The sequence below is a fragment of the Pongo abelii genome, chromosome 10 (assembly GCF_028885655.2).
Source record: "Pongo abelii isolate AG06213 chromosome 10, NHGRI_mPonAbe1-v2.0_pri, whole genome shotgun sequence".
Taxonomy (NCBI): Eukaryota; Metazoa; Chordata; class Mammalia; order Primates; family Hominidae; genus Pongo; species Pongo abelii.
The window spans coordinates 38,621,150-38,648,458 of record NC_071995.2 but is presented as its reverse complement, the minus strand read 5'-3'; the positions used below and the strand labels follow the sequence as shown (position 1 = coordinate 38,648,458).

At 37.4% G+C, this 27,309-nt stretch overlaps 1 protein-coding gene across 3 annotated transcripts in view; it reads right to left on the bottom strand.

Annotated features, from left to right (window-relative positions):
• Nucleotides 1–27,309, bottom strand: part of CNTN1 (contactin 1) — a 390,365-nt gene that overhangs the window by 57,266 nt on the left and 305,790 nt on the right. For all 3 annotated transcript variants that reach the window (XM_009247616.3, XM_054526301.2, XM_054526302.2), the window contains 2 exons: nt 21,512–21,661; nt 545–615 (listed from right to left, as the gene is read on the bottom strand). In XM_009247616.3, coding sequence (XP_009245891.1) covers nt 545–615; nt 21,512–21,661 — 221 coding nt within the window. The remainder of the gene's footprint in view (nt 1–544; nt 616–21,511; nt 21,662–27,309) is intronic.

Here is a 27,309-nt window from a genome sequence, read left to right as displayed (position 1 = left end):
TTTTCTAGAGATTGTAGTCTCTGATACAGAACTGTGACTTATGAAACTGTAATAAAATGCTTTGGATACCTCAGTAACTAGTCCCATGGGTGACTTCTAAGACTGACCTATCATGCTAGATTACACCAGTGATCAAAGTAAGCTTCAAGTGAGGAGGCAGTCTCTAATTTAAAAATGGGTTTTGATACAAAGTTTGTAAATGGAATCTTTGGAATTTAGAATGTCCAGAGACAATGTTTAAAATTACAATTAGATTACCAGACTACAATGATCAAAGTATCTCTGGAATCAGACAACTGAATGTTTAATCACCTAGGCTAACAGATCTCTTAGCATCCAGGATTCATTCTTGCATAGGAGCTACACACTAAGCCACAGTAAGCCAGATAAAATCTGATTTGCATTTAAGAAAAAAAATAGTAATATATTCTTGCTTGTGCAGTAGGCATTCACTTTCATCTCAATTTATTTCAGGAAACAAAATGGGGTGGAAGTTAAATATAGATAGAGCAACCTATAATATGTGCAACTCATCAATACTTACCGCCCATGTTATGGTCAGCTCTCTGTTTCTTCCACCTCCACCTCCTACATCTGAAGGAGCCACATTTGGTGCTGAAACAAACAAACAAATATATGCAAAACAACAACAAAAATAGGGCCTGTATTTTTTTCCTGGTGTTAGAATTCTTATTCACCACAGAAACCACAAATGTTTTTCTTTTACTAGGAAAAACATACTGGACAAATGATCCACTCAATTATAATAACAATGGCTCACAGTAGCTGTAATAATCAGTTTTTCTGCCAAAATAAAAATTGATTTGGTGCCATAGGAAGTGTGCCCATTTCCCTCAGCAAAGGATAGTGAAGCAAATTTGCTTCCCCATCTTTTTCTTGTTTCTGTCCTTTCAGTTAATACGATTTTGAACGATTACATAGACTGTTGGAAAAAGATTTTGCCACTTTTACTTTTGAACCCTATGAACTTCTAACAACTTAATGTTGTGTTAGTTTCATGCTTCATTCTACAAATAAATGTTAAGAAACCATGCATTTGTATTGGATAATGTTTCCCCAAATATCTAGAAATATCAGAAACCTAATATCGTCTTTTATGCTCTCACTTTCAGTTCCCCAATTTTTTCTGAAACTGCGCCATCAGTGACTCCAAAGTACTCTCTCCCCCATTCTCTTATATCATCTTGTGGTATCAGTTTCCCTGCTAGAAAGACCCTTTGTAGTCTCTGATCTTAAAAATCTTTCTGTCATACTGCTTTCTTCTTAATCCCCAAGCCATCACATCCTTTTCTGCCACTGTACTGCATGGAAGAACTGATATATGGCTATTTTTTTTTGTACTTCACTCCATAATCACTTTTTAACAACCCACAATATATCCAATATAGGAGTTAAGAAGAAATCACTGAGGCAGAAAGTAAGGGTATGGGAGTCCTTGGTAAGTCTTTGCTTTTTAATGAAAAGCAGCCCCAAATCATTTTCTAAGAAAGAGCAGCCTGTAAAGTCGAGCTGCAGACATAGACAAGCAAGCTGGGAGCTTGAACGGGTGAATGCCGGCAGGAACTATGGACTACACATGTTCAAGATGGCGGCTCCATCTTCCCTTTTCTTTGTCAGCCACATGTACAGTAAGAAGCAGACAAGATGTCACTGATCAACTGGAAAGCCTATTTGCATAATAAGATTAGGGTGCAGTGACCAGCCTTCCCCACGCACTATGTAAACATCATACCTGATCAAACCAATCTGTGAGCCCTATGTAAATCAGACACCACCTCCTCAAACCTGACTCTAAAATCCAGCGCATTCAACACCAGCCAGTCTTTTCTGCTCGGGGACCCCTCTCCCTCTACAGAAAGAGAGCTGTTTCTCTTTCGCTTCTCTTCTGCCTATTAAACCTCCACTCCTAAACTCCTTGTGTGTGTCCACGTCCTAAGCTTTCCTGGTATGAGATGATGAATCCCAGCGTATATACCCCAGACAACATAGCCATTTCATATTGGGGACCTCATCCGGGATACCAGGGTACAACATTAATCGAAACAATGAGTAGAGGAGCAGACTCCAACTCTGTCCTTTCATTCCGAGGCTATTGGCCTCCATTTAAGAACCAAATCAAACCAAATACTGGACCCCCTTCAGCCATAAAACAATTAGCGTGGCTGCCAGCCATATAAGACTTGGGGGATGGGCTTACTGGGGAGAACATGGAGAACCCATGGGTTGCTTGGCATATTGGCCATGTTTGAACCAGCTTTCTTTCATGGAGTACTTAGCTGTCATGTGGGGCTGGAAGAAGTCCTGGAGCAACTGAGGATTTCTGGCTGGGGCTACCCCTGGTGTTATCCAAAGGCTACTGGACTGACCCCAGCCTCTGTCCCCCTGATGGGCTATCAGCCACAAGATCTCCAACTTTCCTATCATAATTTCTTTCTTTCCTGTTGGCAACTGTCATAACTCTTATCCTCTCTGTGTATGCAATGTGTGGGAAGATTTACAGTTCAGGGAAGGAATCCTGTTTGGCAAGATCAGAGAATGTCATAGTAAATGGGCATATAGCTCAAGGGAAGGTGTTTTTGTGATGTTCTAGGAACAGAGGGTACCCCCAGTGAGTATCTCTCCCTGCCCTTGTTCTAGAGAGCACATGGCATTTCCAGGTCTCTCTCTCTGCCCTTGACCTGGAGAGCACATGGCATGTCAAGGTCACTCTGCCCTTGGTGTGGAGAGCACATGGCATCTCAAAGTCAGCAGCACTACCTAGTGGAATAGGAATCCTCTCCTTTACCCAAACACTCTAGCTTCCCAATTCTCTCCCCTTTTTATGCCTCTCTACTAGAAACCAGGCTTTATGCTGTTTCTGTGAATGGGAAAACTCTGCGTTCAGCAATTAGGAGTAAAATGTCCTCCAAAACCAAATTTTAGTCTTAATACTGTCCTTTCTTCAGGAAAATGGCCATTTGGTCCCTACATTCTTTTAAGATACCTATTCTTCCTCCAATTAGAATGGTACTTAATTAGTAAGGGGATTTAAAGTCCAGAAGTTAACTGGAACTGTTCTCTAAGGGTAAACACTTTAGCATGGGCCATAATTGCAGGATATAGAGCTCAAACCAGCACACTTCTTCCATTAAAGAGGCGAGTGCAACAATTGCCCAAATGCAACTGTTACATAGTCTCTCCCAAGATCCATTTTTCAGGGAGCCCCAAAGGCCAGACAAGTCTGGGCAGAGGACTAGAGTTGCATGAGTGAAGGTGACTAAAACCCATCACTTAGTGCCTCTGGTTCCATGGCTAGGGAAGCCACACCTGCAACCATGGGCAGCACATTTAACGAGGTGCCGGGATGCCAGGAATCATGGAGAGAAAACAACAGGGGGACACCCCCACTGTCTTTCTCCCACCCTGGGTCACATCAAAAGGAAGGAGACTAAAGGGATGACTTTTTTTCCTTCTCTTTATCATCTAAGGCCTGTACTCCTCTGGAGTGCATTCTGAAGCACAGGGACTCCTTTGATCCTGAGACTTTGAAGAAAAAATGGCTCAATTTCTTTTGCACAAGGGCATGGCCTTCTTACTAGACCTTTGCAGCTGTAGCAGTCATATCAGGCGGGCCCAAAGGGAATGATTTCCTAAGACTAGAAAAGCAACTTCCAGAGGAGCCATCTGAGAAGCCCCCTTATTTGGGGTCACCTCAAGTTCCCATCTCATTACAGAATCTTAAGCAAATAAAGGAAGATTTAGGCCAATTTTCTGACAATCCTGATAGGTATATAGAACTCTTCCAGAATTTAACTCAAGTGTTTCACCACACATGGAGAGATGTTTTGCTGCTCTTAAGCCAAATCCTAACCACAGTGGAAAAGCAGGCAGCTCTGCAGGCAGCAGAAAATTCTGGAGATGAACAACATGTCTCCTGTGGTAGATTAAAAAGGAAAAAGGAGATAAGGAAGGCAAAGAAATAATGGAAACACCATTCCCGATAGGAAGGGAAGCAGTTCCTCTAAAAAAAGAACCCTAATTGGAACACCGGTGATGCCACAGATGGATGGAAAAGGAAACACCATTTAATGTACATATTGGAGGGCCTATGAAGAGCTAGGGCAAAATCTATTAATTACTCTATACTTTCCAAGATAGACCAAAACCAAATGGGAATCCTGCAGCCTTTATGGAAAGACTGATAGGCACTCATAAAACATACCTTTATCCCCTGAATCAGTTGAGGACAGCTCATCCTAAGGGACAAGTTTATTAAAAAGGCAGCTCCCAATATTAGAAGGAAAATACAGAAGGAGGCTATAGCAGCAGATACCATCTTGGAGAACCTCCTAAGGGTGACCACTTTGGTGTTTTATAATAGGGACCAGGAGGAGGAGATCCAGGAGAAAGAGAGGAAGCAAAAGAGAAGGACAGAGGCACTAATAGCTGCTCTGCAGACATACAAAGCCCAGGATCCCTGAGGTACATCTGCTAGTTTCTATCGGTGCAGTAAGTCAGGGCACTTTAAGAAAGCATGCCCAGGCAGCAAGAAAAAACCACCTTAACCTTGTCTAGCCTGTGGAAGGAACCACTGGAAGTCAGACTGCCCCCAGAGATGAAGGTCACTGGGTTCCAAACCAGTCTCACAGATGGTCCAACAGGATTGATGGGTCCCAGAGCTCCAGTGGCTCAAACCAACATACAGCACAGGAGCCCTGGGTGATTCCGGAAATTGAAGGAAAGTAGATCTCCTTGTGAACACTAGCGCCAGTCTCTCTCTATCTCTCTTCTCTCTAACCCAGGCCTCCCCTCTTTCCGTAGCATGACCATGGCGTCACAGGGCATCTCAGGAAAAACTCTAATTCAATATTTTTAACAACCCCTTAGGTTGCAGATGGGGAAACCTATTATTTACACATGCCTTTTTAATCATGCCAAAAAGTTCCACTCCTTTATTAGGTAGAGATATTTTACTTGCATGCAGACCAGCATCCTTACAGCCCCAGGACAAACTCTGTCACCCCCTGGTAGAAGCTAATATCAATCCAGAAGTGTGGGCAACTCAAGGAAGAATAAGTTGAGCTGTAACTGCTAGGCTAGTCCAGATCCATCTTAAGGATCCCACTTCTTTTCCTAACCAGAAACAGTATCCACTGAAGCCAGAGGCTAGGAAAGGGCTAGAAGCCATTATTAATAACCTGAAGACGCAGGGCCTCTTCAAAACCTAAAGCAGCCCATTCAACACACCAATGTTAGGAGCACATAAAACTCAATGGGGAATGAAGACTACTTCAGGACTTCTATCGCACTGAGGCCATAGTCACAGCCTTTCCATATGAAGGGCCTTCAATCTGTATGTATCAGAAAGGAAGGAAATGACCCTGGGAGTTTTAACACAGGTCTGTGGACCAGCTCAACAGCCAGTGGGTTACCTGAGTAAGGAACTTAATTTGGAGGTTAAAGGATGGCCAGCATGCCCCGATCCATTGCTGCAGTGGCCCTACTGGTCCCAGAAGCCCCCAAATTAACCCTGGGAAATGACATGACTATTTATACCCCATATAATGTGGTGGGATTACTGTCTTCTAAGGGAAGCCTTTGGTTAACAGACAGCAGTGTCCTTAAATATCAAGCCCTACTGTCAGAGGGTTCCACCATCCAGTTAAAAACTTGTTTTTGCATAAGCCCAGTCACTTTTCTCCCCAAGGGAACTGGAGAACCTGAATATGACTGTGAACAAGTTGTGGTACAGACCTATGCAGCCAGGGAAGAGCTCAGGGAAACTCCCCTAGAAAATCCAGATTGGACCCTTTTCATGGACAGAGGCTCCTTTACAGAGCAAGGAGTACAGAAGGCAGGATATGCAGTAGTCACTCTGAGTGTTATTGAAAGTGTGTCTCTCACTCCAGTCATAAGTGCTCAACCAGCTGAACTGATAGCTCTTACAAGAGCACTTGAGTTCAGCAAAGTAAAGGTAGCTAACATTTACACTGACTCCAAGTATGCTTTTTTAGTTCTCCATGCTCATGCTACCATTTGGTGCAAAGAAGATTATAAAGGAAAGAGATTTTATATAAGAGAGGATCTTGTATGAGAAATACTTGTCCTAAAGAAAATAGCTAGTTGTTTAAAAGAGAGATGTTTAGGACAAGTCAGAAGGTTTAAGCATGTCATAGATGGTTCATGGAAGTCATGAAAGGATTAGAAGGATGGTAAATACATGTCCTAAAAAGAATAGTTGGTTGTTTAAAAAGAAGGATGTTTAGGACAAGCCAGAAAGTTTAAGCATGTCATAGATAGTTGGTGGAAGCTGTGAAGGAATTAATTGCAGGAAAGATTTAGCTAGGGTTAACACTAAAATTACACTAGCCACCCAATAACATATTTCTCCCAATCATATTGCAAGTTATAAAAGATGACCTAGACCAGAAATTATCCCCTAATGGCAAAGAGAGGGGGGAATATATGTTTTTCTCAAAGAAAAAAAAATGTTGCTTTTATATCAACACTTCTGGTAAAGTACAGCAACATTTGGTAGAAGCAAACCAGTATTTCATTTCATCAAAATGACTGACAGGTAACAAACCGTACTGTTATGATTGTGGCCTATAGTACCTCCACTAATAGTGGCAATCTTAATACTCATATTCGAACTCACATTCATCTCTTCTCATTTAGAAACAATCAAACTCCAAATGGTGCTGCAGACAGAACCATACATGGACATGCCTTTCTTCCAAGGACCCTTAGATTGACCCCAGGAGGAGCCATAGCTGCTGTTCCCCCACACAATGCCCCTTTTTAGGAGGAAGTTGCCAGAAAGAGTCATCATTCAAATGACCACTAACAGCAGTTAGGGTTACCACTCGAGAGGGGGGAACGATATAGAAGTTAAGAAATCACTTAGGCAGAAAGTAACTGTATGAGAGTCCTTGGTAAGGCTTTGCTTTTTAATGAAAGGCAGCCATAAATCATTTTCTAACATAGAGCAGCCTGTAAATTTGAGTTGCAGACATAAACAAGCAAGCTGGGAGCTTGCATGGGTGAATGCTGGCAGGAAGGAAGGACTAGACATGTTCAAGATGGTCCATCTCCTCTTCCCTTTGTCAGCCAAGTGTACAGTGAGAAGCAGAGAAGATGGCACCAGTCAACTAGAAAGCCCATCTGCATGCTAACATTAGAGTGGGACAACCAACCTTCCCCGTGCATTATGTGAATGTCATACCTGATCAAACCAATCTGTGCATTTCTGAGCTGGGCTCAGATGGCTGGATTGACAGAAATAGAATTCAGAATATCCACAGGAATGAAGATTATTGAGCTATAGCAGTATACTGTAACCCAAGGTAAGGAAGCTAAAAATAATTATAAAACAATGAAGGAACTGACAGAAAAAATAGACAGTTTAGAAAAGAATGTAACCAACCTGATAGAGCTAAAAAACACATTACAAACCAATATGTAAATCAGGCACCACCTCTTCAAACCTGAGTATAAAATTCGGCACATTCTGACAGCCAGTCTTTTCCGCTGAGGGACCCCTCTCTCTCTATAGAGAAAACTGTTTCTCTTTCACTTCTCTTCTGCCTGTTAAACCTCTGCTCCTGAACTCCTTGTGTGAGTCCATGTCCTAAATTTTCCTGGTGCAAGATGACAAACCCCAGGGTATATACCCCAGGTGATATAGCTGCTTCATATCCACTTCTTTAAATAACTGAAATTTCTCTTCAAAAACACACAAAATTGCTTTGAACTGCCAAGTGCAATGGCCTCTTCATTGATTCTCTCCAAGTTTTTCTCTCTCCTTGAAACTCCTTCAGGTAAGCACTGTACCTTATTGGATTTGTATGCTTAGCAGCTAACTGGCCTTTTACAGATGAATAAAGTATTCATTGTTTATTCCTGCAATCTGGGCACCACCTAGCTACCCAGCCATGTGGATGAAGTCCATGTTTCTATAGAGGACATACCTTTTCCCATGCAAATGCTTTGACTCAGTCTGAAATACCATCCTCAAATCTGTTAACATTTCAAAGAGATGAAATGTTAGTCCCCAAATCCCCTCCCATTTTGGAATAGCCACATCTTCCTTAGAGTGCTGAAAGCAAGGTATCCTTTTACTGAATTATAGCTCCTAATAATTGTGATTCAAAGATACCTACATGAAAACTTCTGATATTAGCTATGTAAATTCTTTGGTAAAGTATGTACATTAATTGCACAGAAACAAATAAAACTATATGCAGAACTATATGGTGAATCACACCTGCTTAGGGGACACAGAGAAGACACCCAGACTTTTCCCACCAGCACCCAGCCCTGGAGCTAATACCACCTCCAGCGTGCCCACACACAGTCTCCAGCAGGGGTCCTCTGCTCCCGCCCCCCAGCTGTGTTGCCTCTGCCACTGTGGTGAACACCTGCAGGAAGGCAGACACCCCAGCACTTGTTAGCACTCTGCTACAGCTGCTACACCTTAGCCCTCCCTTCCAGTGCAGTGGATTCCAAACCTTGAGGAGCCAGAGGACAAAGTCAGGGCCCAATACAAGTCCCCCAGAGTTATAGCATGCAGTCCAGGAATTGGGAGGTGAATGTTGGCCCCATAAAATCTTGCAGAAGCTAGTCGGCTGAATCTACCTTATACCACAATCAAACCCTCAAGGTCATCAAATAAGATAAAAGAGAAAAAAAAAAACAAAGGTCATCAATTTCAAAGCTTAAAGGTAGATAAGCCCACAAAGATGAAAAAGAATCCTCTGAGAAGGCTTAAAATTGAAAAAGCCAGAGTGCCTTTTTTCCTCCAAATGATGGAATCACCTCTCCAGCAAAGGTTCTGAACTGGGCTCAGATGGCTGGATTGACAGAAATAGAATTCAGAATATCCACAGGAATGAAGATTATTGAGCTACAGCAGTATACTGTAACACAAGGTAAGGAAGCTAAAAATAATTATAAAACAATGAAGGAATTGACAGAAAAAAATAGACAGTTTAGAAAAGAATGTAACCAACTTGATAGAGCTAAAAAACACACTACAAGAATTTCATAATGCAATCACAAGTATCAACAGCAGAATAGACCAAGCAGAGGAAATAATCTCAGAGCTTCAAGACTGGCTTTCTGAAAGAAGACAGTCAGACAAGAATAGAGAAAAAAGAATAAAAAGGAATGAAAAAAATTCAAAAAATATGTGACTGAATCTGCAACTCATTGGTGTCCCTGGAAAAGAAGATGGGAAGAATGGAACTAACTTGGAAACCGTATTTCAGGATATCATCCAGTAGAACTTCCCCAACATAACTAGCGAGGCCAACATTCAAACTCAGAAAATGCAGAGAACCACAGTAACATACTTCATAAGAAGATCATCCCCAAGACACATAATCATCATATTTTTAAAGATTGAAATGAAAGAAAAAATGCTAAAGATAGCTAGAGAGAAAGGTCAGATCAACTACAAAGAAAGCCAATCAGACTAAAAATGGAACTTTCAGCAGAAGCCCTACAAGCCGGAAGAGATTTGGGGCCAATATTCAACATTCTTACAGAAAAGAAATTCCAAACGAGAATTCTATATCTAGCCAAACTAAGCTTCATAAGCCAAGGAGAAATAAGATCCTTTTCAGATAAGCAAACAGTGAAGGAATTTATTACCACCAGACCTGCCTTACAAGAGCTCCTAAAGGAATCACTAAATATGGAAAGGAAAGACCATCACCAGACACCACAGAAACACTGAATTACACAGACCAGTGACACTATAAAGCAACCACATAAAGTCTGAAAAATAACCAGCTAACATCATAATGACAGTATAAAATCCACACATATCAAGAGTGACCTTAAATGTAAATGATTAAATGCCCCAATTAAAACACACAAAGTGGCAAGCTGGATAAAGAACCAAGACCCATTGGTATGTTGTCTTCAAGAGATCCATCTCACATGCAATGACACTCATAGCCTCAAAATAAAGGGATGAAGAAAAATCCACCAAGCAAATGGAAAACAGTAAAAAGTAGGGTTTGCAATCCTAGTTTCTGACAAAACAGACTTTAAACCAATAAAGGTCAAAAAAGTCAAAGAAGGGAATTACATAATGGTAAAGGGTTCAATTCAATAAGAAAATCTAACTATACTAAATATGTATACACCCAAGACAGGAGCACCCAGATTCATAAAGCAAATTCTTAGAGACCTTTAAAGAGACTTAGACTCCCACATAATAATGAGTCTTTAACACCTCACTGACAATATTAGAAAGATCATCAAGATGGAAAATTAACAAAGATAATCAGGACCTGAACTCAGCATTAGATCAAATGGACCTGATAGATACCTACAGAACTCTCCACCCCAAAATAACAGAATATATATTCTTCTCATTACCACATGGCACATACTGAAGAATTGAGCACATAATTGGAAATAAAACACTCCTCAGAAAATGCAAAAGAAATGAAATAATAAGAAACAATCTCTTGGACCACAGCAAAATCAAATTAGAAATCAAGAATGAAATTCACTCAACACCACACAATCACATGAAAATTGAATAACTGCTCCTGAAAGATATTTGGGTAAATAATAAAATTAAAGCAGAAATCAAGAAGATATTTGAAACTAATGAAAACAAAGATACAACATACCAGAATCTCTGGGACACAGCTAATGCAGTGTTAAGAGGAAAATTCATAGCACTAAATGCCCAATCAAAAAGTTAGAAAGATCTCAAGTTAAAAACCTAAAATCACAACTAAAAAAACTAGAGAACCAAGGGCAAACAAATCCTAAAGCTAGCAGAAGACAAGAAGTAACCAAAGTCACAGCTCAACTGAAGAAGTTTGAGACACAAAATTTCATTCAAAAGATTAACAAATCTGGGAGCTGGTGCTTTGGAAAAAAATAAAATAGATAGACTGCTAACTAGACTAATGAAGAAAAGAGAGAGGATTCAAATAAACACAATCAGAAATGACAAGGAGGGATATTACCACTTACCCCACGGAAATATAAGAAACCACCAGAGGATATTATGAACACCTCTATACACATAAACTAGAAAATCTTGAAGTGGATAAATTCCTGGATACATACACTCTCCCAAGACTAAACAAGGAAGAAATTGAATCCCTGAACAGACCAATAATGAGCTCTAAAATTGAGTTAGTAATAAATAGCCAACTAACCAAAAAAAAGCCCAGGACCAGAAGGATTCACAGCTGAATTCTACCAAATGTACAAAGAAGAGCTGGTACCATTCCTGCTGAAACTATTCCAAAAACTTGAGGAGAAGGGACTCCACCTTAACTCATTCTATGAGACCAGCATCATCCTGATACCAAAACCAGGCAGAAATACAACAAAAAAGAAAGCTTCAGGCCAATATCCTTGAATATCCTTGAACATCAATGAAAAAAATCCTCGAAAAAATAACTGGCAAACCAAATCCAGCAGCACATCAAAAAGCTCATCCATGGCAATGAAGTAGACTTTATCTCTGGGAAGCAAGGCTTGTTTAACATATGCAAATCAGTAAATGTGATTCATCACATAAACAGAATTAAAGACAAAAACCACATAATTAAATCAATAGATACAGAAAAGGCTTTTGATAAAATTCAACACCCCATCATATAAAAACTGTCAATATACTAGGTATTGAAGGAACATACCTCAAAATAATAGCAGCTATCTGTGACAAACCCGGAGCCAACATCATACTGAATGGGCAAAAGCTGGATTAATTCACCTTGAAAACTGGCACAAGACCAGGATACTGTCTCTCACTTCTCCTAGTCCACACAGTATTGGAAGTCCTAGCCAGGGCAATCAGGTAAGAGAAAGAAATAAAGGACATACAAATAGGAAGAGAGGATGTCAAGCCATATCAGTTTGCAGATGACATGATCCTATACGTAGAAAACCCATGGCCAGGTGCAGTGGCTCACGCCTGTAATCTGAGCACTTTGGGAGGCCGAGGCGGGCGGATCACGAGGTCAGGAGATCGAGACCACGCTGGCTAACACGGTGAAACCCCATCTCTACTAAAAATACAAAAAATTAGCCAGGTGTGGTGGTAGGCGCCTGTGGTCCCAGCTACTCGGGAGGCCGAGGCAGGAGAATGGTGTGAAACTGGGAGGCAGAGGTTGCAGTGAGCTGAGATTGCGCCACTGCACTCCAGCGTGGGCAACAGAGTGAGACTCCATCTCAAAAAAAAAAAAAAAAAAAAAAAACCCTATAGTCTCAGCCCAAAAGCTTCTTAAGCTGATAAACAACTTCAGCAAAGTCTCAAGATACAAAATCAATGTGGGAAAATCTCTAGCATTCCTATACACCAACAACAGTCATGCCAAGAACCAAATGAGGAATGCAATCCAATTTATAATTTCTACAAAAAGAATAAAATACCTAGGAATGCAGACAACTAGGGAGATGAATATCTCTACAAGGAGAACTACAAACCACTGCTCAAACAAATCAGAGATGATATAAACAAATGGAAAATCATTCCATGCTCATGGATAGAAAGCATCAATATCATAAAAATGGCCATACTGCCCAAAGCAATTTATAGATTCAATGCTATTCCTATTAAATTACCATTGAGATTCTTCACAGAACTAGAAAAGACTCTTTTAAAATTCACATGGAACCAAAAAAACAAACAAACAAAAAAAACAAAAAAAACCCAAATAGCCAAAGCAAACCCTAAGTAAAAAGAACAAAGCTGGAGGCATCACACTGCCCGACTTTATTCTATAGGGCTACAGTAATCAAAAAGAACATGGTACTGGTACACAAAAACAGACACATAGACCAATGAAACAGAATAGAGAACCCAGAAATAAGGTCACACACTTACAACTATCTGATTTTCGAAAAAGCTGACAAAAACAAGCAATGGAGATAGGACACCATATTCAATAAATGGTGTGGGGATAACTGGCAAGCCATATGCAGAAGATTGAAATTGGACCCCTTCCTTACAGCTTATATGAAAATGAACTCAAGATGAATTGAAGACATAAATGTAAAATCTCAAACTATAAAAATCCTGGAGGACAACTTAGGCAATACCAATCAGGATATAGGAATGGGCAAAGATTTCAGAAGATAGGAATGGGCAAATATTTCGTGATGAAGATGCCAAAAGCAATTGTAACAATAGCAAAAATTGACAAGTTGGATCTAATTAAACTAAAGAGCTTCTGCACAGCAAAGGAAACTACAACAGAGTGAACAGACAACCTACAGAATGGGAAAAAATTTTTGCAAACTATGCATCTGACAAAAGTCTAATTAATATCCAGCAGCTATAAAGAACTTATATTTACAAGAAAAAACAACCCCATTAAAAAGTGGGCAAAGATCATGAACAGACACTTTTCAAAAGAAGATACACATATGGCCAACAATCATATGAAAAAAGCTCCAGATAATGATCATTAAAGAAAGGCAAATCAAAACCATAATGAGATACCATCTCACATTAGTCAGAATGGATATTATTAAAAAGTCAAAAAATAACAGATGCTGGCAAAGTTGTGGAGAAAAAGGGAACACTTATACACTATTGTGGAAGACAGTGTGTCAGTTCCTCAAAGACCTAAAAACAGAAATACCATTCGACCTAGCAATCCCATTACTGAGTATATACCCAAAAGAATACAAATTGCTCTATTCTAAAGACCCATGCAGCACTATTCACAATGGCAACGACATGGAATCAACCTAAATGCCCATCAGTGATAGACTGCATAAAGAAAATGTGGTACATATACACCATGGAATACTATGCAGCCATAAAAAAGAACAAGACCATGTACTTTGCAGGGACATGGATGGAGCAGGAAGTCATTATCCTTAGCAAATTAGTGCAAGAACAGAAAACCAAATACTGCATGCTCTCACTTATAACTGGAGGCTAAATGATGAGAACACCTGGACACATAAAAGGGAACAACACATACTGGGGCCTATTGAAGAGTAGAGGGTGGAAGTTGGGAGAGAATCAGGAAAAACAACTAATGGGTACTATGCTTAATACCTAGTTAACAAAATAATCTGTACAACTAACCCCCATGACAGAAGTTTACTTTATATAATAAACCTACACATGTACCTCTTAACTTAAAATGAAATTAAAAAAAAAATTAAAACTATATGATTATTTTGTTTCCCCATAGAGAAATTATTAATATTATGAAGTTTGAGAGATTTTATTTTACTATTCAACTGTCATCACATGACTGTTAGAAAATGAAACTGACTACACAGGGTTAAAAAATAAATAATTTGTAGCACTTTAGATGGAATATATATTAAGAGCTGGAATATTAAAATAACTTCTAGGAACTCTTTTACCCCTATAACTCATATTCTGAAGTTAAACTTTTCATGCTATTGGAAAACAAAAAGTAAGTTGTCCTATAATCACACAATAAGGGTGTTTAAGTACAAGTATAGTAGTCACAGGCAAATAATTTCAAAAATAACTCTAAAATATTATACTGCAATTTGTTGAATCAAATATTGCCTTCCTTAGGACAAGTATTATTTGTTAAAGCATTTTACTGAAATGTTTTTCATTATAATCAATATTAGCCTTTTTATTTGGAACAGACCTAAAAATGGAGTATGTTTAAATTAGATTGAATATCTCTTTCCATTTTATCATGTTTCTTTTAAGCACTTTGTAACATATTTTCAAGATTGATTTGCTCTTCAAAGATCATTCACTGAGCTCAGTCCATGGAAAATGGGACATAAACAAAAGCACACAAGAGGCCAGACATGGTAGATCACACCTGTAATCTAGCACTTTGGGATGCTGAGGCGGGCGGATCACGAGGTCAGGAGATCGAGGCCACCCTGGCTAACACAGTGAAACCCCATCTCTACTAAAAATACAAAAACAAAACTAGCTGGGCATGGTGGTGGGCGCCTGTAGTCCCAGCTACTAGAAAGACTGAGGCAGGAGAATGGTGTGAACCTGGGAGGTAGAGCTTGCAGTGAGCTGAGATCGCGCCACTGCACTCCAGCCTGGGAGACAGAGCGAGACGCTGTCTCAAAAAAAAAAAAAAAAGCACAGAAGAACAGTAACTGCTTCTCTTAATAAAGTGTTTTATATCTTACTTGGATTATCAACTTAATTCCTCTCATTTAGCTTTGAATGTTCAATTGTAGCCTTAGCATATTAGAAAAAGTTTTTCACAGGTGGAATTGACACATAACCTACATATTTAACATGAATCTGAGAATGGAGGAGTTAGGTGCTCTATTTGCACTCAGCCCTGCAGAAATGGGGACTTGGCCAAAGCGTGATTTGTTTCAGGGAAGTAAATCACCCTAAGTACAAGGAAGCTTAAGTTTAGGCTCCAGTGCACTTAACAGAAAGCAAACTAGACATTCTTTACACAATAAATCATTAAAAAGAATGTAAACTATTATTCAGAAAAATTATTGAATTATTAATCATTTATTAACAACATGTATAATTTTACTGTGAACGGTTAAAAATAGTGAGCTGCTTTAACTTGTCCTTTTGTCTTAATTTCTATTTAATAGTAATTCCCTTATGATGCTTATAAGAAGAATGCTTCTGTATTTCAGTCATAGATATAAAAATTTTTTTTAAAGAAAATCAAGCCAATGCCATAACTATTCTTTCCCATGAAAAGAAATTAATGCTGCCAATTTTCCTTTCAGATCTGAATGCTTAAATAAGTATTCATATAAGTACCTCTTTGGGCTTTGATGTTTTATTTAAGAATGTACAAATCGGCTTGTGACAAATCCTAAATTATAAAAATTATAAAGTATATGAAGATAAGCTCTTGATTGAAAACATATTGACTACTTTAATTCTTGTTAATTATAACTTTAACTTATACAGTCATTTTTACAGATGAAAAGTTAACCATGAATGTAACTTTTTACTTTAACTTGCATCAGAATTTCATGGTGATTTAATACAATTTTTTTAGTAAGAGATTCAACATGGTTATGTAAATAGTGCTCTAGTTTGGAAAACCAAAAGGATTGAAGTCTAACACCTGCATTAATTCTATATTTACACATACATTCTTTTTTATTATTATACCTTAAGCACTTAAGTATATAGTTCTGAAGAGCTATTAATAAAATCAAATGAACTATATAATATTTTAATATTAAAATGAGAATAGTTCTTTGCAACTCTTATGAGCGCTTGCTCTGATAGAGGAGTGGATTGCTAACACCCCTAATATAATCTACCATGTTAAAATGATGTTCCCATTGTAGGTTAAAAAGATGGAGGGTCACAGATAGTTATGTCTCATCAGATAGAAATTGTAGGTTTGTTTATTGTTATAGGCCTTGTTTTCAAACAAGAAATTTAAATAGGTGAAGCAGAATGAGTTTTTAGTTGCACAATGAAATGATAATCTAAGAATAAGTCAGTTGGGGAAAATGTTTGGATGGGCAGAAAAGAATTCTTTACATTAAAATTATAATTATCCACAGTAAAATTCTTATGAAGATTCCAAACCAATTACAGGCTATTTGTTTAAATTAAGTTAAAAAATGAACACTTTCTTCTTTCATCAGTATATGGACAATAGCATCAAATGTATATGTTAAACTTGTTTTCAATTATCAAAACACAATGTATTTGGCAATAGATTCTTCTAAATTATAATATGCAAATCTATTGTTGCCTTGATCACTCCTTTTTTTTTCATCATCCTCAATTGACTTCCAATAGCCCCAGTCATCATCTTACCCTCCTGGTTTCTCCTTTTTATCTTCTACAAATATTTTTGAGCACCAACTATGGACATTGTGTTGTGTGAAGCACTAAAGATAACAATATGAATAAAATCAGATTCCAGTACTGGATATGCTCTTCTTATAGTGGTAAAAAATAAATATGTGCAACTCGTTTTAATTCGATGTGTTAAATATAAAAGTTTGATGAATGAATGAATGATCTCAGCTTAATAATAGACACATCTAGAACTTAGAAGTTATTTTCATATACTACATCTAATTGGATACCCAGATCAGCACTTTGAAGTAGGTTAATGGAGAATTGGCATTATCCCCTCTCTTAATAGGAAAGGCAAATGTGTCCCAAATACACTAATTAACTTGCCCAGGTTATACTGCTTACATGTGGAGAAGCTGCCATCTTTAATTCAGGTCTTCAGATGGCTTAAAAATCTATCCTCTTTGCTTCTTTTAGAAAAGATTTATCTATTTAATTATTAACAACAGCAACTAACATCACATAGTACCTTACCAGCTATGAAATATTTTCTTAGTTCTATTCTTCTCTTTTATCAAATATGTGTGAAAAAGAGAAAGAAAGAAAAAAGAAAGAATGAGAAAGAATACTAAATGAAAGAACAACAGACCTTCATTAGGCATGAAATCAAGGCTTTATACATAATATGAAAGTGTTGTTCCTGGTTTTATTCTTTTTTCTCTTTCCTTTCTTTGACTGGCTTGATCTGGCTAATAAACAAAGCCGTTAAAACAAACCTGAATGTACCATTTTAGGATGTGGACTCACCAACTGCACCTGCAGAGCTATTAGCTATGGGGGCATGTCTTACAATGACACATTATTTCAAAGGATACTTTTGTTATCTCTTTTGTACAATCAAAATTAAATGGGTTAAAATGAATTACAAATACATCTTCTAATTTTTCATTTGGGAGCATCCATTTTATAATGCACTTGTCTGAATCCAAAGAATGCAACCAAGTGTGCACTGAGATCTTAACATTAAGTAATTGGACAGATAAGGGCATGTGTGGCATTGGATAATGTCATGTCTTTCAATCAGCATAATGAGGCTGGGACGAACCTTTCCATCAAATGGGAACCAGCCTTTGTCCCACATAACGTATGCTGGCATCTCTTAGAGAGTTGTTATAATGGTACATGACAAGACAAACATCCCTCATTTAGAAAGTATTTTTATTTTCTTATAAAAATGAAAAATGTAAATGTCCAATTTTATGCATATTCAATTTTAATAAAGCAAGTAAATGGCAAAACAACAGTCAGAGAAATTCTGTCGAATTTTATATCAAATACATAAAATGATTTTTAAAAGATGATTGAAAATTACATAAAATTATATGATCTTTCTTCTATGCTTATAAAAATTGGAATTGTATTGCTAAATGGGTAATCCATTACAAAATAGACAGGAGACCATATTTTCTTGTAAGCATATTAAATTTTTAAAGGAAATTTAATAGCATAATAAATTTTATTGAGCAAATACTATGCATTGTAGTGCTAACTGCTTTCCTAATATGTTTGTAAACATAAAAATCATCCCTTAAGATAAATGATTCCCATTTAGAAATGAAAAAAGTGAGACTCAGGCCAGACCCGGTGGCTCATGCCTGTAATCCCAGCATTTTGGGAGGCCAAGGCGGGTGGATTGCGTCAGCCCAGGAGTTCAAGACCAGCTGGGCAACATGGAGAAACTCAGTCTCTACCAAAAAACACACAAAATAGCTGGGCGTGGTGACAAGCCCCTGTAATCCCAGCTACTATGATGGCTGAGGCAGGCGGGTAGCTTGAGACCTGGAGGTCAAGGCTGCAGTGAGCTGTGATTGTGCCACTGCACTCCAAAAAAAGAGCCACTGAACTGTCTTAAAAAAAAAAAAAAAAAAAAGTGAGGCTCAGAGGTTAAGTAATGTGCCTCAAATTACATAGCTTTTAGATAATAATGCCAGCATTCCACCAAAGGATCAGTGGCCTAGAGCCACAATACTGCCCACTGTCTTCAGAAAGTAGTTTAGGAGCAAAGCCTTTAGAATGAGAAACACCTAGATTTGAATCCCGGCTCTGCCTCACATTAGCTGGGTGTAATCTTAACTTCCTCATCTGTTTCATAAAGTTATTGTGGGAATTAACTTAAGCAATGCAAACAGAGAACTAAGCACTGTGTCTGACAATATACTGCAAATGTGTAAACTATAGTAATGAGTTTATTAATCAAATATCTCTATTTTCTGATGATAGATTAACAAATGTGTTAGAAGTTACAGAATTAATTTTTTTTTTTTTACAATTGAGAAGAATGAATCATCTCATATCACTACAAGGTTGTATCTTATTCTGTGAATAGGTGTGTTTGCTTTTGGCCTTGGCTCTAATGGCTTGTAAGGGAAGTTATTTTGTAAGCACATCAGATAGGGAACTAAGTCCTTAACAAAATACCATTTGAGAAAATGTAATGTAAGAGGTGATGCCTAAAGAAGGTGATGACAAAAATAAGTTGGTTTAAAGTAACAACTGTGCCAAAATTTTAGGTTTGATATTACTTGGAAACAATTTTTTCCTAACATTTAAGGATAAGTAGACATCATGGTAAATATTCTTCAGAGTTACATGCAAACCACTGATAGTGAGCATATCACTTCTAGATATGATCTTAAGTATTCAGAGTCCAGAGTGTTCACCATTACCCCGTGGAACCAGCTCTAGATATGATCTTAAGTATAAATTATATTCAGACATTTAGGTATGAAAGAATTAGATTGAATCTCTCCGAGACATTGTTTTTGTTGTTATTATTCTTAAAAAATATTTAATGTTGTCACTTCTACTTTGAGATTAAAAAATAATTTAAGACAGATCTTATGGTAATCATGTCTAGATGATGAGCCTATATATTGTAAAGAAATCATTTTCTGAGATAAATAATAAAGATAATATTTGCAACAAAATTCCAAGAAAGAAGGAGGGAGGCCTACATCTATTATCAGTGCCAAAGAAAGTATCCTTTCTCTCTGACTATTTTTACTTCAAAGAATGGTGTTCAGCTAAGATTTAGGTCATATTGTATTAGTCAAGAAATCACAGAAAATTAATTAAACTCCATGATTAAAGGTCTGTATTTGAGATAGGTAAGTAAAAATATTTTACCTGAGATGTTCTTTTAGACCAATTTAATCACTTGGTATTTTTCTGCAATTTTAGTGAATGCTTGTTAAATCAAATCAAATACATGATCTGTCAGTATAAAATTACACAGGTAAACCACCAGTGGGATCATGCCACAGTTTCCTTTTATTTTTGTTTTTAAAGAAAGAGAAACAGTGTTCCGTCCATAATACAGAAGCCTCTATTACAAATACACGTAGCTCTAGAGAATAATAATAAAAAACAAACACAAGAATTCTGGCTATGTGTTATCTGTCTCCTATAAAGATTCATCTTAGATTACGTACATATCCTGATGAAATTTCTGTGAGGTAGAGAAAAGCAAATACTAGTGTTCATTTTGTAGGTGGATATGCTAAAACAAAAAATTTAGTGTTTAGGTCATATCTAGTATCATAGTTAAGGATGAAATCTAAGTTTCTATTAGAACTCTAATAAACATTCATATAAATAGATGTGTTTCTAGAATCCTGCTTGAGAAGCTGACTTTGAGAAAGCTCAATGTATGAGAACAGCTGTCAGATCTAAATTTGAATTCTGAATCTTACAATTAGTCATATTAACTTAAACTATTTAGTGTCTCTGAGTCTATTGCCCATTAATGAACATGAGCATAGGACTACCTATGTCAAAATGTTATTATGAGGATTAAATGAAATGGATGTGAAAATATTGAACACAGACCAGGTATTTTAGTGCTTTGGCCCCTTAATTTCACAATTATCATTTTTATCTAATAAATTACATTAAATTACATGAAACTTTAAGAGATAGTTTACTTATGGCAGTCCCTGTGAATTACTTTTAAAAATAAAGACATTAGAACTCATAACTATATTTAGAAGTTAGGCCAAGGAACTGAGGTAAGCAGAAATGTAGAGAAGTGATATTAAGAGATCACAGTAGCATTTTAATGGAACTCTGTCATTCATTTAAATCTTCTCTACACCATCTAAAACACTGAAGTTTGGCAAGTCCTAGTCAAATGAGCTCAGAGAGGCTACATTTTTTTTTTGATACAGGGAATAATAAAAGAAGAGCTATCATTAGAATCAGAACAACATTTTTCCTTAGTAATACAGGGGTGAAGGAAAAAATAATAGAGTATTTCCTGCTCTAAAGGCTATTTAATTGCAGTTGGTATTTACCATAAAATATCCACTGACTTGGCCATTCGGTTATAAACGAGTTCGAGGGAGACACAAAATTATGAACCTCCTAAATCATGAAACGTGTTTAATCAAGCAAGAGTCTGCCTAGTTAAGATTCAGAATTTACATCAAAGTTTATAATCTAAACACTTATGTCATTCCAATGGTCTCCAGTGGCATTTTCAGTAGTTCCTATTTACCTCTTCCTCTATATTAATTATGTAAAATATCCGTAAACTTCGTATTTCGTCTTTTGATTTTTGACTGTCTTGATAGTGAAATACACATACATGCTTTTTAGATGAATCACTTACCTCAGAGCATTAATTTCAAATACACTCAACCATATATTAAAGTGGCACTGTAAATCTTTTAAAATTTCAAGTTTCTTCTATATACATACCAGCACCATCTGTTTTAATTCTGTTAGATGGTATACTGGGCTCTCCTCTACCCAGTGTATTGGTTGCTACCACGCGGAATTCATACTCCATCCATGGGATTAAGTCCACTGCTCTTGCTGACTCCATATTTCCTTCAATAATTGGGGGATCTAAATAAAATAAATAGTAAATAGAGAATATAGGTTGATTAACTTATCACTTTTTTAACTTCCATTTTTATTTTACCATTTCAGGGAGAATGGTATATATTACACAGAGTTGAAGTAAAAACTACAACTAGGAATGACAAAATGTTAAGTTCAAGGGAGTAAGAGAAGAGGTTTAATAAATAATAAACTTACAAAGAGTGATATGCATATGAATCACCTATGTAAGTAAGTTTGAGGCAGGGAGTCTGCAATCCTGCAAGCCTCCAGGCTTGGTGCTAGTCCATGAACTGCACCTTGAATAGCAAGGAGCTGTATTCTGAAGGTACAATCTAAAAAGATTTCCTGAGATAAAGGTACAATTGGAGCAGCAAAATTTTATGTATTGCCACTGATATAGTCTATGGCTAGCAAACGATTTATAACTAGGTAGAAAAGGTTAATGTTTATATCCTTTTTACTTGGTTCTGTAGATTTATACTCAAATCATTTGGACAAGTGATAATAAATGTCATAATAATTTTATTAAGATTTGTTAAGTATCCCTCAGAATTCATGCTACTAGATACTAATATAGATGAGATGATAAATTATGGGTGGAATGTGATCTTAGCTTGCTTATTTAATTAAGGTATAATAAAACATGCAACCAAGGCAGATCTGTGCATTATTATAAGCTTGCCTCAAATATTTCCACGTGTTTCTAATAATCAACCTATAAATACCTGTACCTGTAGGCTTGTCTATGACTCAATATCTTATCATTTAGGGAAGTTTTATCTGGCAATGTAGACCATGAATACATAATTTTTAAAGATGACGTGTCCATCAACACAATAAATGCTAAGCATCCCAGCATCCAGTTTCTACTTTTGGACAAATTCTCGCGTGGCTCAGACTGTCCCATCTCACCCTGCCATAATTTTAACTCTGCTAGATACTACTTTTGCCATCTAATTTGTTATTTTGTTATGGATTTGTTCTGTAGATTTGACATATATTTTTGACTTTCTGATTAAAAGTTTCCCTTTACCTTCCCCTCTGTTTTGATTTATTAAGATTTATTAAGGATTTCTACCTCTTTATCTCCTATCTCTTTCACTCTTCCCTCACACCAAATCGGAACCTGTTTGTTTTAATTCACATGCATAAGGACATTTTTCTAGGTAACTGAAAGAAGTAAAGTAAAGTTTTGGTTTGTGAAGGGCTGTTTACGGAGTGAAGTGATAATGCTGAGTAAGGTAGACTTTTTGTTTGTTTGTTTGTTTGTTTTGAGACGGAGTCTCACTCTGTCACCCAGGCTGGAGTGCAGTTGCGTGATCTCGGCTCACTGCAAGCTCCGCCTCCTGGGTTCACGCCATTCTCCTGCCTCAGCCTCCCGAGTAGCTGGGACTACAGGCTCATGCCACCACGCCCGGCTAATTTTTGTATTTGTAGTAGAGACAGGGTTCCACTGTGTTAGCCAGGATGGTCTTGATCTCCTGACCTCATGATCCACCCACCTTGGCCTCCCAAAGTGCTAGGATTACAGGTGTGAGCCACCACGCCCAGCCAAGGTAGCCCTTTTTTACTAGACACTTTTCATTGATTTTAACCCCTTATAGAAAACAGGCTGTATTGGGTTAAATGGTGCCTTTCTCCGCCCACAAAATGTCCATGTCCAAATTACCAGAACCTGTAAATGTCATCTTATATGAAAAAAAAAAAATGCTTGGCAGACCCTCAAATTAAGGTTGTAAGTGTTAAGAATCTTAGGGTAGGATTATCCTAAATTATCTAGGTGGGCTCTAAATCCAATGACAAATGTCTTTATAAAAGAAAGACACAGAGAAGAGTCACACCTAGAAGAGCAGAAGGCCATGAGACCACCAAGGTAGATATGAAAGTGAAGTAGCCACAAGCCAAGGGACATGTGGAGCCACCAGAAGCTGAAAGAAGCAAGGAATGGAGCCTTTGGAGAGGATGCAGCCCTGCCACCACCTTGATTTTGGTCTCTAAACTATGAGAGAGTAAATTTCTGTTGTTTTAGGCTAACAAGTTTATGTTAATTTGTTGGCAACCCTAGAAAACTAATACTGAACTTTAAAGGCAGAAGCTGATGGAGCTATTTGTGAGTTTATAATTATTGAGTTTGGCAGGGGTTGAGGGGTGTACAGTACAAAAGTGTTTTAGTAGGCTTGAGGCAGTCTGACCTGCTCCCCTTCTTCCTAGTCTCAAAACTCCAGCAGAATTTAAGGGTTTGAAGGATGGAAATGTTGGAAGTATTTTAGAGAATGAGCTTTTCCAGGAAGCTGGGAGGTCAACAGGTAAGGGCAGGTATCTGCTAGGACAGACAAAGAAGAACCAGGTGGATGTGTGGAGAAGCTGCAGTTGATTGACTGATTTTGAGTGCATGTAAAAAGTGTGAGGATCCAGTATGAAAATATCCCAAACAAAGGGAAGACATTTTCATAAAGTAGAAGATCATAGTTGGCCACCAAAAATATGTGAAGGAATGATGGTAGGTAAGGCAAGAAAAGTCAACAGGAGTCATTTTATGCTAGATCTGGATTCCAGCTGAGGAGCCAAGGCTTTGATTTTAACGAGTGAGATGAAGAAAGGATGAATAAGCAACCAGACTCAGAGTCATGACCTCAAGCAGGTGGATCCTAGGAAGAAGCCCTTGGTCCAAAGACGCAAAAAACTCTCTCAAAGGGGGAAAACGAAGTGCAAGTTAAGGGGATGGAATTCCAGAATGGACATTCTGAATTATTAAAGAAGGAATTTGCTGTAAATATTTAAAAATAGTATTCCCACCAGGATTGCTAATAGCTTGACAACTCTTCTTTTTAGAACAAACCCAATTATTATTATTCTTGATAATTTATATAAACATTGGTACCTACGAGAATACAAATATCTAAAACAAACATATTTTGGTAGATAGGTATAATATCCCCTCAATAAAACCATCTATGTAAGTAGTAGGAATAATTTAGCAAAAACATGATTAACATCTATCATTTTAAAAAGATGTACCAAGAATTAAAAGTGTCTCTTCTCTCTAAGCTGCTTTCACTTTTGCAAATCTGGGTGGCACTTCTGACCCCAACCACATCAGAAGTATATAATTTAAAACACATTCTGTCAATTTTCCCAGCTCTTATCTTTAGCTAAGTAGCCCATATCATCACTACAAATGGAACTCCAAGACTGGCTAGGTCCACATCAGGCCCACACTCAATATACTTCTTCTGTCTCCCCCTTGTATGTTCCTAGCTGTCATTTGTGGCCATATATACATTTCTTCTACTTTTTATCCATGTTTTGAAACCCCTCAGGGCCTAGTATGCCCAGCATGATGTTTTACAAATAGAAGTACTTAATACATTTTTGCTTAAAATATATATGTAATACAGATTCTAAAGTTTGTGTCTATTTAGAGTGGACAGTGTCTCAATGCAAGAAGTATAACTTTGTCTATAGCAATCACTTTAGTGTCTTCTTCATCCTTGAATCAGGCAGGTAAGAGAAGGAAGGCACTCTTTTACCTTGCCCCACCACATAATATCCATCACTCCATGACTCTATATTGTCATGTATTCAGCCCATAAATTGTCCTGTCCTGTCTAAAGCAGATAGTACTACTCCATCTTCTTAAGGTTTCTTCCTTTCCCTTCAATTGTGAGTTGATTCTCATTTATCTCTTCTATTGCCGCTTTGTATGCTTTTTAAAAACATGGTTTTACTTTTAAAACACATTTTATATGTTTTATTGTGAGCCCTAAATGTTTTCATAAATGGACTTGTACTTAATGCAATCTTCTCTCCTATTCCTTAAGCCCTGGTAGGAATTATTGGATCCTTTTTTCTTCTTCTATTTCTTCTTTTTTTACTGCTTCCAAAATCACCTATGCAGTTTAGGAGCAGAGGCCTGCTCCCTAAAGAAGTCAGCTTTGCTTTGGAAGCAGATTTATGCCTCAAGCCAAATGAAGAAGAGAAACAGGAACAGAGAGACTTTGTGTCCTTTTTCTTCAGCCAAGTTCCTTGCAACCTGTTTGTTATTCTTGGAGCCAGAAAGAGAGTAAAGTACTTTGCATAATGGAGGCAAATACTGGGGATGGATCAGGAGCAGACCTTGTTCTAGACCTGATTTTTAACCGAGTCAGTTCTGAGTCAGGCCATACAGTTAATCTCAGCAGTGAAAAATCAGATCTTAACAGTATAATGCCTGTTAGAGGCATCTCTCTTTTTAAAAAAACTAAACTTTGTGTATTAAATGGGTAGCTCTTTAAAAATTTGTTTTACTTTTAGTGTAAATTTTAAGCAAAGAGATATAAAGCAGGAGACCTTAGTTCTTACTTTAGTACTTAGGCCAAAGTACTCAGTTTAGCAACCAGCTATAAGCAATAATTCAAAGATCTGTTTACAAATGCCTTGAGGCCGTAAGGCTTAGAATAAAAAGAAGTTTCTCACCATTCTTTGAGGAAAAGAGAATCAAGCCTCATGGGTATCATAAGACCAATAATTCATTGTATTTTAGTTGCCTGGAAATCATGCTCGTGGTACCCTGCCTTTAGAGCACACTGATTAATTGTTTGAGCAGCTTTGGAAACAGCCAGAATGACTTCAGGACTAAAAAGCAGATTGTGTCAAGAATAACTCCAGCCAGTGTAAGCCCCTCCACTGTAGACTTTTACAAGTTACCTGAGTAAGTTCTGGTATTTAAGATCTGAACACAAGCAGAATCTTTGATGTCCCCCATTTCAATCTAAAACCCAAATATTTGAAAGTATGCAGAACAAACCTACTCACTCAGAGATTCTAAATAAAAATTCAGGTGTCTGTTTGAGACTGGAAATTAGCATTTAAAGGCTTCTCACTGGTTATAACGCACCTACTCAGCCTTATGTTACAGGTCCCAGACCCAACCCATAGATCGCCTGGCAGGACTCTGGAAGGAGCCATAGGTTAGGCAAATTTCCGTGAAGCAAAAGTAAAGCAAGCTGTGCTCTGGCATCTCAGAAGGTGTGAATCCTTGATACTTCTCTAAGGGAAATACGAAGGTAGCCTCATAAAAATCTAGAAATTCATGTTTGAAATGAGAACTACAAAAACCAAAGAAACAGAAAGGCAAAAAAAAAAAAAAAAAAGGATACTGTCCTACAATAAACCTAGAGAGTTTTCATTTTTAAAAAGATAATACTAATACTAGGTAAAGATATGGCAGAAGAGATACTCAAATACTGCTGATGGGAATAAAAACTGGTTCTACTTTACTGCAGAGTGATTATATAATATAGCTCATGGGTTTTGGCTGTTTACACTCAACAATTTAATTTACGAATATCTATTTTAGGGAAATAATCTAAAGTATAGAGAAACATTTATGTGCAAAGATGTTAACTGCAGAAAAATTTTAATAATCAACTCAGTCTTACATAAGACAGAAATTTAAATATAAACATATTTTCTTCTTCATGTTGGATAATCTATTCCAGGTTCTCTTAACTATTTCTCATAGCATGGTTACTATGCCTCTTCATGTTCTGGCCAACATCCTCTTACATACACACACACCATCACTAACAATATTCTATAATTTGTCCTCTGAAAGTAGCAGCATAGAATCAAACCCAATTTTCTAACAACGACCTGAGCATCTTGTAGAA